Raw genomic sequence first — 13,867 nt, 5'->3', positions numbered from 1 at the left:
TTCATTTTTGAGAGAGAGACTGAGCATGAGCAGGGGAGGGGCAGAGAGAGAGAGGGAGACACAGAATCCGACGCGGGCTCCAGGCTCCGAGCTGTCCGCACGGAGCCCGACGCGGGGCTCGAACTCACGGACCGCGAGATCGCGACCTGAGCCGAAGTCGGACGCTTAACCGACCGAGCCGCCCAGGCGCCCCCGTGTTAGCCGTTCTAATAATCTAAGTAGGTACCATTGGTCAGGGGCTTACTATGTGCCAAGCATCCTTTATCCTCTTTACCTAAATTAACTTGATGACTTTTCCTAACAACGATTTCAGGTGGGGGCTATTATTATCTTCCTATTTTATAGACCAGAAAACTGAGCACAGAGTGTAAGTAGCTGGCCCAGGATACATAGCCAGGAAGTGAATTTAAGTTTGGAGGTCCGGCTCTTGAGCCGTCCCTCTTAAACTTGATCCTGAAGTGGTCCTCGGGCTCGAAAGACGGGTTTAGAGCAGGTTAGTAAAGAGCCTTGCTAATGGGCAGGTCATCTGCGAGGGCAGGAGGAAGCCACAGAAATGTTTTACAGTCGAGTCCTTTAGACACAATACCCCATTTCTTTGATTATCGGCGTTTCTGAAACCAAAATGTCATAAAATCGATCAGCGTGTTGGTATCTTTTCCCCCAAGAGCCGTCATTAAGTTGATCACACCTCTTACAATAGAGGAGATACGGTAATAAATACTCGTGTTGTATTGAAGATGGATAAAGCCGGCCAACCTTTACCACGCACACTGTTTACAGAAGTGTAACCGTGTACAGCACCGTGCACGAATCAAGAAGCAGAACACGATCAGCTCCCAGAACCCCCTCGCGCCCCTCCCCGGGGGTGACCCCTGTCCTGTCTTCCCATGGCATGGATTCGTCGCCCCGGTTTTAAAACTTTACGTAAATTCAATTGTACAGGAATTCTCTTCGATCGCTACTGATCCTTTCCAGTGATTTGTAAGATGTCCCCAGGTAGAACGGGCTCATGTAAGCTGGGGAGCCTCCCTCTGGAAGTCGTTTGCACCTCTACGGATGATGTGCAACAGATTTCAAAACCATCCTTTGGCTTGATCGTGGATTCTCCTTCCCTGACCAGAAATAGGTGCAAAGGACAACGGTGTGAGCTCGAGGGCGTTTTGGCGTAGTTCAGTTTGGGGATCCAAGTTCGGCCTGTTGACAGTGTGAATAGCGAGGCACTTGGCTGGCTCGGTGGAGCACGTGACTCTTGATCTCGGGCTCGTGAGTTCCAGCCCCTCGTTGGGTGTAGAGATTACTTAAAAGTAAATAAGTAAATAAACTTGGGAGAAAAAAAAAACTGGAAAATGTGAACGTCAGACGGATGGGGCTCCTGAAGATCGCTGGTTCCAGCAACCCTCCCTCCCCCCCGTGTGGTCCAGCCTTTGCACACCTCACATACACTATCCTGTGTGCAGCGGTCACTGTGGATGGCTCTGTGGTTCGGTCCAAGTACTGGGCTTTAGAGAAGCTTTTATTTTGAAAGGGAGATGGGAGCCCAGCGTGAAGGAAACGCACAACAGTCTCTTCCTTAGCTGCACCTGCACGGCGGGGGCCTAATGAGTTTGGGTTGATGGAGCCCAGACCTCAGGAAGGATTATAAATTCTCATTTGATTTGATTTGCTTCTAAAATACCTTAAGCCAGCTGTATGTGCCCAGCTGACCCTGGAGTCTTTGGCTGCTTTGGGGCAAGGTCTGGAGAGGCTCCCTCCTGTCCCAAAGCAGCTCCTCTCCCCAGTAGGGGCCGCCCTGGGTGGTGGTGGGGGGGGCTGCTGTGGTTAGGGCACATGTGTCCCCCTCCACCCCCTGCCTCTGTGACCTTGAATTCTCAAAAGGCCCCGTAACTGGAGGCCCCTTAATGTCTCCATTTTACAGAGGGGCAAGCTGAGCCTCCCAGAGATGGGTTAACTTGTCCTGAGTCCCTGCCGGTGGTTGGCAGAGCCTGTGTTCGAACCCGTGTCCCCCCCCCCCCCCCCGACCCAGTTATGTATTGCTCTTGAGCTGAGTGAGGCGAGGGTGCCGGTTGGGGAGGTTTCTGAAGACTCTTCACTGAGATACTGGAGAACCTGCCAAGAGTCAGGCAAGCGACAGAGCAGATGGGACAGTGGAGAACAAGCAAATAGTGACAGCTAACATCGTTCAGGACCTCTCTGGGTGGTGGCATTCTACACACAGCCTCTGTCCTAGCGGTTCTTAAAGCGGGGCCCCCAGACCGCCAGTACCTCCTGAGAATGTGTTAGGAATGCTGGTTCTTAGGCTCCACCCCAGACCCCCTGAATTACAAATGCCAGTGATCTCTGTGTTAATGAGCTCCCTGGTAATTCTGGAGTTGGCCAGTCCCTGGTCTATTTTGAGCCAACAGCAACCCGATGAAGGGTTGATTGATGGATTGATTGATTGGTTTTTGACAGAGAGAAAGAAAGAGAGCGTAAGTGGGGGAGGAGAAGAGAGAGAGGAAGAGGGAGAATCCCAAGCAGGCTCCACACTGTCAGCACAGAGCCTGGCATGGGGCTCGATCCCATGAGCTGTGAGATCATGACCTGAGCCAAAATCACGAGTCGGACGCTTAACCGACTGAACCGCCCAGGCACCCAGAATTCAGTATTTCTAGAGCTCTCCCATTGTACAGCTCCACGGTTGAAACCTGTTAACGTCCTGTTGCTCAGTGTGTATACTCTTGGAGTTAAAACCTAGAAGAGGAGACCGTTAATAAACAGGTCAGCAGGCCCATCAAACTAATCAGAGCAGTTCAGTTCTAGGCGGGAAAGAACGGGGCAGGTGGGGGAGGGGAGGTTAAGGGATGTTAAGCCCCGTGGGGCTGCGACCATCGAGACGAGCCCAGCTCCGCACGAGGGAAGGGGCTGGGGCGCCAGGGTGACCTAGAGCAAAGACAGAACCCAGAGCCGCGGAGCCACCAGCCTCCGTCCCAGGCCTCGCACACAACTCAAGGATTAACCTCTCCCCGTCTCCGTGGCATTTTTCACAATGGGGGTGTCTTTGAGCTGGGGGGAAAAAAACCTCCTCTCGCATCTCCGAGAACATGTGTTCAGACCCTGGTTTGCAGTGAGCTTTACACATCGTCTTGGTGCTTTAAGAAGCCAGCACATCGGGGCGCCTGGGTGGCGCAGTCGGTTAAGCGTCCGACTTCAGCCAGGTCACGATCTCGCGGTCCGGTCCGTGAGTTCGAGCCCCGCGTCGGGCTCTGGGCTGATGGCTCGGAGCCTGGAGCCTGTTTCCGATTCTGTGTCTCCCTCTCTCTCTGCCCCTCCCCCGTTCATGCTCTGTCTCTCTCTGTCCCAAAAATAAATAAAAAAAAAACGTTGAAAAAAAAAAAATTAAAAAAAAAGAAGCCAGCACACCGATAACGGCGAAGCATGGCTGCCCAATAGAACCTTCTTCCCGGACGGAAACGCTCTGCGTCTGTGCTGCCCGATACGGGAGCCGCTGGCTTCACGTGGCCGTTTAGAGTCAGACGAATCACGCTAGAATAAATGGAAGCCTTCGGGTCCCAGCAGCACCAGCCACGTGTCAAGGTGCCCCGCAGACACCTGTGGGTTAGTGGCAGGCATATCGGAAGCACAGACACAGAGGTCAAGCGTAGAGGCGTGAGGTTGAACCCTTATAGGTCAAAACTGGTAGAACGTTGGCAGCTTTCCACGGTACAGCCCTGATGGGAGTGCAGGGAGGGGGCGAGACCGATGAAATCTGTCCCCTCGTTCTGCAGGGAAAAGCCGAGGTCCAGGGTGCCTGGGGTCCCGCTCACCTAGCCGAGAGCCCGGATGGGGCCAAAACCCGGGATTCCTGACTCTCTTAGGAGTCGTTTGTCTGTTTGCTCAGGGAGTCTCAACTCGGCGTGATTGACAGTTGGGGCCGGGCCATTCCCTGAAGGGGTGGGGGGCTGTGCTGTGCGTTGCAGGATGTTTAGCAATGTCCCTGGCCTCCACCCACTAGCTGCCAGTGGCAAATACCCCGTCAGTTGTGGCAAAACAAAACCGAATCCAAGCATTGCCCAATATCCCTTGGTGGGGTTGAGGGGAGGACAGAATCCCCGCGGTTGAGAACCACCGGTCGAGCCGAAAACAGCGACCGGTTTCCGTTCTTTGCCTCCGCTCGCAGTTGACCAGGAACGGGATTTGGGGACCCGGAGACCCCCGGGGGCTGGCTTCCTCCCTCCGCGGAGCTGGGGCGCCCACGAATGAGGGCCGGCCGCCTGGGCTTACGGCAGGAGGCTCGACATGTGCTTACAGCCCATTTTTCTTTCCAGTTCCACAGCGTCTGGGTCTTTTTAGGCAAATAACTGGCTTCAGCCCTAGAGATAATTAAACCCATCTTTTCTCCCTCTCCCCACCCCATCCCCTAAACCCTTTGGTCCATTCAATTCACAATGATAACATTGTTCGAGCAACACTGAGCACATGTTGGCACTGAAGTGTTTAATCTTGCGGTACAGTAATTCCCCTGCCCCACCCCCACCCCACATCTGTGCCGCGCAGGATGACAAACGCCTGGCCTGCCAGCGGCCTCGCCTCCGCGCCTGGGTCTCTGGGCATCTAACAAGGAGGCAGTGTCTCCAAAGACCCTCTCGGAGCGCCCGGCGCTGGGACCCCAGGTGGTCTCCTCGGCAGCCCAAGTATTTGGTGGAAAGTTCGAGAGTTGAAGCAGCGGTTTCGGGGGCGGGGAGACAATGCTGCTTGTGTGCCCTCCGCCAGGCGGGGGGCTAGGGAGGGACGATGGGGAGACGGGCCGGTCTTGGAGCTGTCGGCCTCTCTCGGGGGCGGCTCTGGCCTTGGGCAGGAGCCGAACTTGCAAACTGGAGAGGGACCCGAGTGGGATGCGGTCTTCACTCGCCGAGCTTAGCGTGTAAGGAGGCGGATGCGGCGAACTTGCTGTGCTTCCGAGCTGTGTCCTTACCTGATGATCTCCGCAGCTGTGCGGGCGGTGGCCGTGTCCAGCGTCAGGGAGGGGGTCCCGCGGCCGGTGATGTGGGCACCATGTGGATGTTCGGACCGGCTGTGTGGCTGTGGGGAAGCGACTTGACCTCTCTGAGCCTTATCGTCTTCATCTGTAGAATGGACCTGAGTCACGTGCCTGCCTCTGAGTAGGGCTTCGATAAGGGTCCCGTGAGACCCTGTGTGTGACCCCTGTGACGCGGCATCCAGGCCCGCGGGAGGGCCTGTGTAATCGTGGCCGCCCACCGCACTGCCATCCGCCTGGCTGCTGTCAAAACGGAACGCCAGAAGACAACAAGTCGACCCTTCCTGGTGAGGACAAGCAGAGACCAGAGCCCTCGAGTACGGTTGGTGGGACGGTAAGACGATGCAGGCTCCGTGGGAAACGGCACGACAGTCCCTCGAAAAGTGAAAAATATAGTTACCGAGGCTCCTGGGTGGCTCAGTCGGTTAAGCGTCCGACTCTTGGTTTCTGCTCAGGTCACCATCTCGCGGTCCGTGAGTCCCAGCCCCGCGTCGGGCTCTGGGCTGACAGCTCGGAGCCTGGAATCTGCTTCGGATTCTGTGTCTCCGTCTCTCTCTGCCCCTCCCCCGTTCATGCTATGTTTCTGCCTCAAAACGAAATAAACGTTAAAAAAATTTTTTTAAAAAGATGGTGAACCTTATGTATGTTTTAAAATATTAAATGATTAATATTAAATTACATTGAATTGCAATGAAATAATACAATCTATAAATGAATATGATAATTAATATTAATAATGTATTACTGTTTTTAGTACTAAATATTAAACATAAAATTTAAAAAGCGATAGGCATTACCTAGCTCAGGGATTAGGCAGGGGACAGAGCTTCGACCTAACTGGGCTTTTATCGGTGTTTCTCGAATCTCAGGACAATGGGGCGCTCTCCCACACCCCGCTGGGGCGGTCAAGGAGCATTTGTTGAGCGAGTACATTGGGGCGCGAGGAGACGCTGAGCTATTTTCCTGGAAGCATGTATCATTTTACGCTTTTGCGTGCTATTCCTTCACTGTGCGTGCGGACAGCGCCCTGTCTTCTTCTGGAACGGTTGCACAGCCGAGTGCCAACCGTCGTGTTACTAAGAGAACCTCTTCCTCTGGGAGTAGTTGGGTACGCCTGTTCCACTTTCCAGAGCTCCCGATTTCTGGCGTACCTCGGGCAGCTTTCCAGACTCCGTCATCTCGCCGGGTAAATCTTCGAATGAATGTAGAGCCATCCTGGAAGTTGACATGCCCAAGGCTTCCGGGCCACCGGTTGCCTTCCGACAGCTGCCTTGGTAACAGTCAGCTCCAGGGAGTTCTGGACGTGTGACAGAACCTTCCGGGTGAAGTATATCTCTGTAGGAAGGAAAGGAGCCTGGGTTGGAAGTTTTAGAGTCAAGTCAGGATGGGGGAGGTTTCTGACGCGTGGGATCTCGAGCAGTCAGGCGTCCTTGAGAAGTCAGTTCTGGCTTCTGGTTCTATTGTGGACTCTTGATTGGTTCTCTTGCCTCCCGGAGCGTCATCTTTATTAAAGAGGCTCAGAACTGGAGATCTTTGGACCAGTCTGTCTCCTCTGCCCGCGGTGCCCTTCCCTGTCCTCTGGGGCTGGTTGTCCCCATCCTTCCTCAAGACTGGATTCACCGTCTTCCGTGTGAAGAAGTCCCTCAAACGTAAACAAATGCACTGGGGTCTACAAACAGAAACTAAAACGAACTGTTCCTCTGGGGGCTGTGTCTCATTTGGCCCCGTTGCCGTTACCCCCACATTCTTGACATGGGAACAGTCAGGTGCATCTACCGAAGACCAGCGATTACCTGCCCGCTGACCTGCTGTCCCGCGTCAGAGTGTTTATCCAACAGAAACGTGTTCGCCAAAAGGCACGCACCAGGATGTTCCTCAAAGCAGGGTGTGTAACAGCCCCAGACTGGAAACTACCCTCAAAGAGGAGACGGGGGCCTGTACCCACAACGGGGTTCTATACAGCAGTGCAGACGAATGACCCATGACTACACACAGCCACACGGGGGGAGGCTGAGTGAAGGACGCAGACGCGGAAGGGTAAGCACCCAGCCGGCTGCGAGAGTCTGCGTGTCGGGTGTCGTGACCGTGGTCACCTGCATGGGGCAGAGGTGTTCCCTGACGTGTCAGCGGGTGGTGAGAAGGGACGCCCGGGTGGGTGGCTTCCTGTTCCCACCTGCCTCTGCTAAACAGATAAATGTCCATAAACACTGACATTCTCCCACCCAGAATTACCCCTCCCAGGACCAGCGTGGGGGTTATTAATTCCAGCCTTTTGTAAAAGGACACGAAAATCGGCTTTGGGGAATGGTGTTTCCCGGAATCCGTCTTCTTTGGACTTCTCTCTTGGTCTCGGAGATCTGGGCCCTTTTCATCTTTGAAAGATGAAAGTCGTGGTTAATGCCCGGGAGCTCTCTTAGCCGGTGGGGTGCTGGAGTGCAGAGGTCAGTGCAGAAAAAGCTAGATTCCTAGGCTCTGGGTTCCCTTTGGAAAGCTTTTCTGCATGGACAAAGGGAGATAACAACTCTAGGCAGTTATTTCAAAACCCAGGTCTTGGGTAATCAGGAATGGTGACGTGACAAGGAAACGTGAAGACGTATTTACTCCCTCAAAGTACGTGCATTTCTCTGCTTTCGCGGCGAGAGCTGAACCGTCTTGACCCCTGAGATCGAAATGGTGTAGATTCTGTGCTGTGGGGCGACTGCTGTGTAAAATGGAAGCCTTGGAAATACGAGATTGGGAGTTTGGTTTGGACTTTGAATTATTAACTGCTCTTTTTTTTTGGGCGGGGGGGGGGAGGAATGACTGTTCTTTCTTTGATAAATCACAAAGTTATTTTTAAAAGCCACGATGCCGTGGTCTTAGGAAGCACAGGAGGTCCATGTGGTTTATGCTGCTCATTGCCCTGAAATAATTAGCGAGGGCAATTTGCTCAGAAAGCCGCCCGAATGTTTGCAAGAAACGTAGCTGGACGCTCGGTGCCTGTATCGTTTTAACAAAAGAAACCGTATAACCCTGATCGCTTCACTGTCTTCACAGGTAAGATGCATTTTTATCTTAGGCGTTTAAAAGGTTATGTGTGCACCTGCTGCCACAGATTGAGCTTTGTGATTATGCATCAGTCTTTTCTCTCCTTGTTTGGGGGTGGCTCTAGTGATGGCACCTGTGCTCATGTCGTGCTTATTCGCACATGACTTTAGTGTTCGGTCTATCCGCACTCTTTTTCAAATACAGTTGTCAGGTACCCACACGCGCATAAGGCTCCTCCTTCTGCACCGACCGTCGTTCTCTCGGCTCATCGTTTGAGAGGCCCAGGACGGGAATTGGTTGTGTTTGCCCAGCATTGCTGTTAGGTGCTGACTCTGGACAGCTCAGCGAGAAAGGGCCGTTCTCATTATTGTCCCCGGGGCAAGGGGAGGCATGCAGAGGTTCGGGAACGCGGTCAAGACCACACAGCTGATAGACACAGCTGAGATTTGAGCTGAGCTCACCTGGTTCCAGAAAGTGCAAAGCTCAAGACCGTGGGCTTCCGGAGGCCAGCCGCTCACTTCACTTGTAATCTTGGGCAAGTCCCCGAGCCTCCGGTTCCTCATCTGTAAAATGGGGATCCATCCTGCCTCACCAGAGTCGATCAGATGATGCTGGAAAGTGCCCAGAGCTGGTGCTTCGTGAACACCCAGAACTTCTGGGTTCTTCAGGCATCTTTGCTGCAAGCTGGGGGTTCTGCACCCACGTTCTCTCGGGGAGGACAGAGTCCGATGGTTGGAAATGGAGACTTGATCTGTGCAGTCTGTCGGCATGGGGGGAAGGAGGGGGGCCGTGGAATGCCCCTCTCATATTCCACAGCCCCATGGGACTTAAATAGGACTGTGTAAGGGGACATTTCAGGGGCGCCTGGGTGGCTCAGTCCGTTGAGCGTCCGACTTCGGCTCACGTCATGATCTCACGGTTCGTGAGTTCGAGCCCTGCGTTGGGCTCTGTGCTGACAGCTCGGAGCCCGGAGCCTGCTTCCGGTTCTGTGTCTGCCTTTCTCTCTGCCCCTCCCCTGCTTGTGCTCTCTCTCTGTTTCTCAAAAACAAATTAAAAAAAAAAACAACAAGTCGAGTACAAAAGAATACGTACCGTGTGAATCCCTGTTTATAATATTCAAAAACAAGGAAAACCAGCCTGTGGCTTGAGAAGTTGGGGAGAGCAGAGGGGTGCTGGGGGGTGATGCTCTGTCGATCTGGGAGGAGCTCCGTGGGGAGGTTCACCTTGACCGCGTGCAGAACCGCACACACGGTTCGAGCGCGTTCCGGACGCGTGCTGTCACACAATGAGAATGTTCTGACAACAGGCACCGGAATTGGTCTTGCGGGGCTGTTGGCTCAGCCACTGAGATGCGTGGCTGGGATTTGGTGGGGCCTGGGTTCGAGTCCCGGCTCTTTGGCCCCGGGCAGGCCACCCCACACCTCTTGGGTCTCAGGTGCCTTCCCTGCCAATGTAGCATTGTGCCCACCTCCTTGGATGACCTGAAGGTTGGATGAGCTAGAAGGATGACAGAGGACCGGCCCCGGGCATTTCCCCAGTGACAGAGTCGAGGGTCTTTGCTGTGCCCCCTCCCGAAGCTCCCGTGGTCCCCAGTGGGCTGTACTTCCTAGAAGCTACCACAAAGACCCCTCCCTCCACGCTTCCACATATCAGAGTTGGGGGACTGGTGACGCGTGCCCATCACCATTGTTTGCCACCCAGCTCAGCCTTGCCCGTAGACCGGGTCAGAAAGGAAATGTTCTACAGATCCAGTGGTTTCTGGAGAGGTCACTCCTGTGCCCAGCCAGAGTCCCCTGGCCTTGAGGGCTGCCCCTGATGAGTGGATAATTCCTCAACACCCCTGCCCCCATCGCAGTATCTTTCAGAACTACTATTAAGGTTTAAAACAGATTTTTTTTTTTTAATGGAGATCTGTAGGAAGGGCCTTTGGGCTGCCACTGTTGGGGACCTTCTTCCTCAAAGGCGTTCACGTCCTGCTCGCAGCCGGGGTAGCCCTGACCCAGCCTGAGAGCTTCTAGAGTTCATTAAGCCAAAGCTCTAGACGAAGCTGGCATGTTTCTCCTCTCTTCTGGCCAAGCTGGTTCCACTATTTTCCCTGCCTGTCTGGTCTCTCCCCACCCCTCCCCTCTTCCATTTTGGACCAGAGGATGCGTGCACCTTGGGAATCACGGGTCCACTCCCAGAAACACCCATTTTGGGCTTGTATCATTGGGGTGTTTATTATCGATGCAGCAGGTATCATACCGGAGGCTAGGATCACCGCCAGAATGAAGCAGGAGCACTGAGGCCTTTGCCTTACTTTATCCAGAAGCCATTTTCAAAAGCCACGTCCCCTGACCTTGCCGTTCACCTCTTTTTTCTGCTTTCACTCTAAGGCTGTGGTTGTAAACCCTGGTGGCCGTTAGAAACATCTGGGGTGGGGCGCCTGGGTGGCTCAGTCGCTTAAGGATCTGACTTCGGCTCAGGTCACGATCTCACAGTTCGTGAGTTCGAGCCCCGCGTCGGGCTCTGTGCTGACGGCTCGGAGCCTGGAGCTTGCTTCCGATTCTGTCTCTGTCTCTCTCTGCCCCTCCTCCCTCCCCCTGCTCGCATACTCACGTGCACTCTTTCTCTCAAATATAAATAGACATTAACAACCACCCCCCCCCCGCCAAAATAAACACTCCTGCTTATGAGAATTTGGTTACTTAACTCTCACAACAACCCACGAGGGAGGACTATTGTCCTTATTTTTAGATGAGGAAATCGAGGTCCAGAGAGATGACTTGGTACCTCGTGCAGGCCAGCTCCTTAGCGGCAGAGCCCGGATTTGAACGCAAGCCTGAGCTCCCGTGAACCCGAGTCTGTCCAGGGTCCCTGGGACGGCTGGGTCTGTGCCCCACTCTCCCCAGCGGGTTGATGGAGAGTCATTGCTGTCGTTCAAGGCGGCCGTAGGGTCTGTGGCTGCGACCCCACCCCCACCCCCACCCCGGCTGCACCAGGTCAGCGGGAACGGGCAGGTGGCACCGGGGGGGCCCGGCGGTGGGCAGGCTGGGACGCGGAGCCACGAGCGTGAGAGCCGGTTACTGACGAGCTTTCGGTGCCCGCGTGTGCTTTCTTCCTCTCTAGTGGAGCACGACAAAGAGTTCTTCCACCCGCGTTACCACCACCGGGAGTTCCGGTTCGATCTTTCCAAGATCCCAGAAGGGGAAGCCGTGACCGCAGCCGAATTCCGGATCTACAAGGACTACATCCGGGAACGCTTCGATAATGAGACGTTCCGGATCAGCGTTTACCAGGTGCTGCAGGAGCACTGGGGCAGGTGGGTGCTGTGACTGGTCCCTGGGGGGCGTCCTGAGCTTCCTTCAGTGGCAGAGGAAGACAGGGGTGGCGGCCGGGGGATGGGGCCAGTTTGGGGCAGGGGGCAGTCGTGGCCGCTTCCGTCACGGGTCACCCACCGTGTGCCAGGCCCCCTCCACGGAATGTATTTTTTCAAGAAAGTTGATGGTGTATGTCGCTGTGTCTTAAAACTAGCCCCTGTCAGCAGATTGAGTTAGGAATCGGAGACAGCCAGGTGAGCCACGTGGGTATTTATGGGGGGTCTGGGTCTGGCATGCGTTCATGGGCACCGAGGGGATGCGGGTAGGGAAGAGGGAGAAACATTTTGGGGGGAGGTCTACCCTGTGCCTCACTGCGAACCCCAGCCCATGATGTCAGGCAAGCAATGAAGGTGGCCATTTGTAATAAAATGTTGGGGGAGCAGAACCTGACTAACCAGGCAGAGAGAGACCTCAGGCTTCCGAGAATCACGAAGTCAGGAACCAAAATCTTGCACTGATTTAGTTTTGAGGTCTCCCGGGGGGGAAGAAGGCTGAGAGATGGGCTGGAGCATCGGACAAGGACATGATGGGCTCCCGAGGTGGATGTGACCCAGGCGGTGACACCCAGCGGTTGGCTTTCAAGATGTCTCAGGCTGGCAGACTTTTATCGTCTTCTGTCGTCGCACGATGCCACTTCGTCAGTAACTAATGGAGGGATTCATGGCGCCTCCTGACGGACAGCCCTTATTCGCACGTGCAGCGGGAATGGGGACCTGTCACCACACTAGGGACCTAGGAACCATCACCACCTCCCCAAGCACCGCCACGTTAGGGGTCGTCTTAAACACTAAGAAAACCGAACTCTTCTTTCTTACTTCCACTGGTTTGCATGTGTAACCTCATTCTGCGTGCACCGTAGCCCTCCGGGATGGGGACTCCTCAGTGACGTGGGGAGAATTAAGAGCTGAGAGCAAAGGGTGGGCCGTTTCCCCCCACCACCCAGAGAGAAAGTGGCCAAATTAGGGCTTGAGCCGGGGGGGGGGGGGGCGGTATACAGAAAGTGTTTCTTTTGAAGATACAGGTTTGAGTAGCTAAGACGCGCGGACGTCATAAAATTCAGACGCGAGAAAAGCAAGGAACGTGAAAATTGAAGCTCCCGCCCAGCTCTGAGTCCCAGGGGCCCGTCTCTCAGGCAGCCTCAAGTTCAGTGCCGTGAGCTTCCCTGAATCCACAAACGCGTGTGTGCGAGTGTGTGTCTTTCCAGGGGGCGTCTCTTCATATTCTCCCTCCTGCACCTTGCTTTCTTCGCCTCACAGCAAGCCTTGGGCGATCCCAGGTGGGTTCACACAGAACGTCCTTTTTCTCTTTGTCACCATGCCGTGAGGGACTTAGCCAGCTTCCTGCATGTGCGTGGCGGGTTCCCCACCTCTCTGTGTTACAGGCGGACGACACGTTTTTTTTAGGGACGCATTATTTCACGTCCGTCGTGTCTGTCGGATACGGCTCTAGAAACAGACTTGTGCGGTCCGAGGGTACACGCATCGGCAACTGATAGGTTTTGCTGAACGGCTGTCCTTGGAGGTCATGTCCGTTTATACCAACCACGTAGGACAGGAGGCCTGTTTCCCAAGCGCTCAGGACGCCGTCTCTCATCGAACTGTTTGGTCTCTGTCAGTCTGACGGGCGACCAGTGGTATCTCAGTGTGGACGAAATTTGCACTTTAGAGCCCCCACTGGGACGCAGTGCCCTACACGCCGCCCTGGAGGGGACGGTACCAGAAAGGGACGCGGTGTGGCGTGGGGGAGCTGGCACCCGGTCCTGGCAGTCGCCTCCGAATCTGACTGTGGACGCTCAGGTGCCCCAGGTAACCCTGACGGCCTGTGCCCTGGCCCCCAGACTCATAGGAAGAAGCGTGGAGTGCATTCTGGGGGTGCGACACACGTTTGCTCCGTTCGCTCACAGATTGCCCCAGGACCCTTGAACAAAACCAGATGTTTGACTTTTCTCGTGAAGGCTGATGAGCTGGAGGCGAGGCAGAGGCCGTTGGTCGATAGCACTCCGTTGCCCCCTCGTGCAGAAACCCCGAGTGAGCCCGGCTCGCTCCCCAGCCCTCCTGGCAGGCCCCCCACAGCCGCCTCAGAAATCCCCATCAAGGGGCTTCACCTCCGAGTGGGTCTGGCTGAACGCGTCCGCGAGGGTTGGCGGCTGGCACCTGTGCTGCTCTTTCTCCAGTCCCCGTGCAGGAGCGCGGTGGCCCTTCCCTGGCCGCCGGTCCCCGGGGGTTCTGGCCGGGATGCCGCCCCTTCTTGTGAGCAGGAACCTGCTCCAGCACTGCCGGCTCGCGCCCTCCGGGGCCGGGCTTGCTGCCAGGAGTGTCGCCACCCGCCGGTCCCTGCACTGCTGGGGGCCGCTGGAGGCTGAGAGCGGCAAGCCCGGCTTGACGGGCACGGGACCTCCTTCGTGGAGGTGCGAGGCCCCTGCACTTGGACAGAGACGCGTGAGCCCAGCGATCTGTTGCTTCCACCG

The 13,867-nt window shown here is 55.3% G+C and overlaps 1 protein-coding gene across 3 annotated transcripts in view; it reads left to right on the top strand.

Annotated features, from left to right (window-relative positions):
* The window catches only part of BMP7 (bone morphogenetic protein 7), a 164,422-nt gene that overhangs the window by 20,255 nt on the left and 130,300 nt on the right, over positions 1-13,867 (top strand). For all 3 annotated transcript variants that reach the window (XM_060620984.3, XM_078443925.2, XM_060620983.3), the window contains exon 2: positions 11,150-11,342. In XM_060620984.3, the coding sequence (XP_060476967.1) occupies positions 11,150-11,342 (193 nt within the window). The remainder of the gene's footprint in view (positions 1-11,149; positions 11,343-13,867) is intronic.

Source organism: Panthera onca, chromosome A3, assembly GCF_046562875.1.
Source record: "Panthera onca isolate mPanOnc1 chromosome A3, mPanOnc1 haplotype 2, whole genome shotgun sequence".
NCBI lineage: Eukaryota > Metazoa > Chordata > Mammalia > Carnivora > Felidae > Panthera > Panthera onca.
Note: the sequence above shows the minus strand (reverse complement) of the source record. Positions and strands in the feature narration are given on the sequence as shown.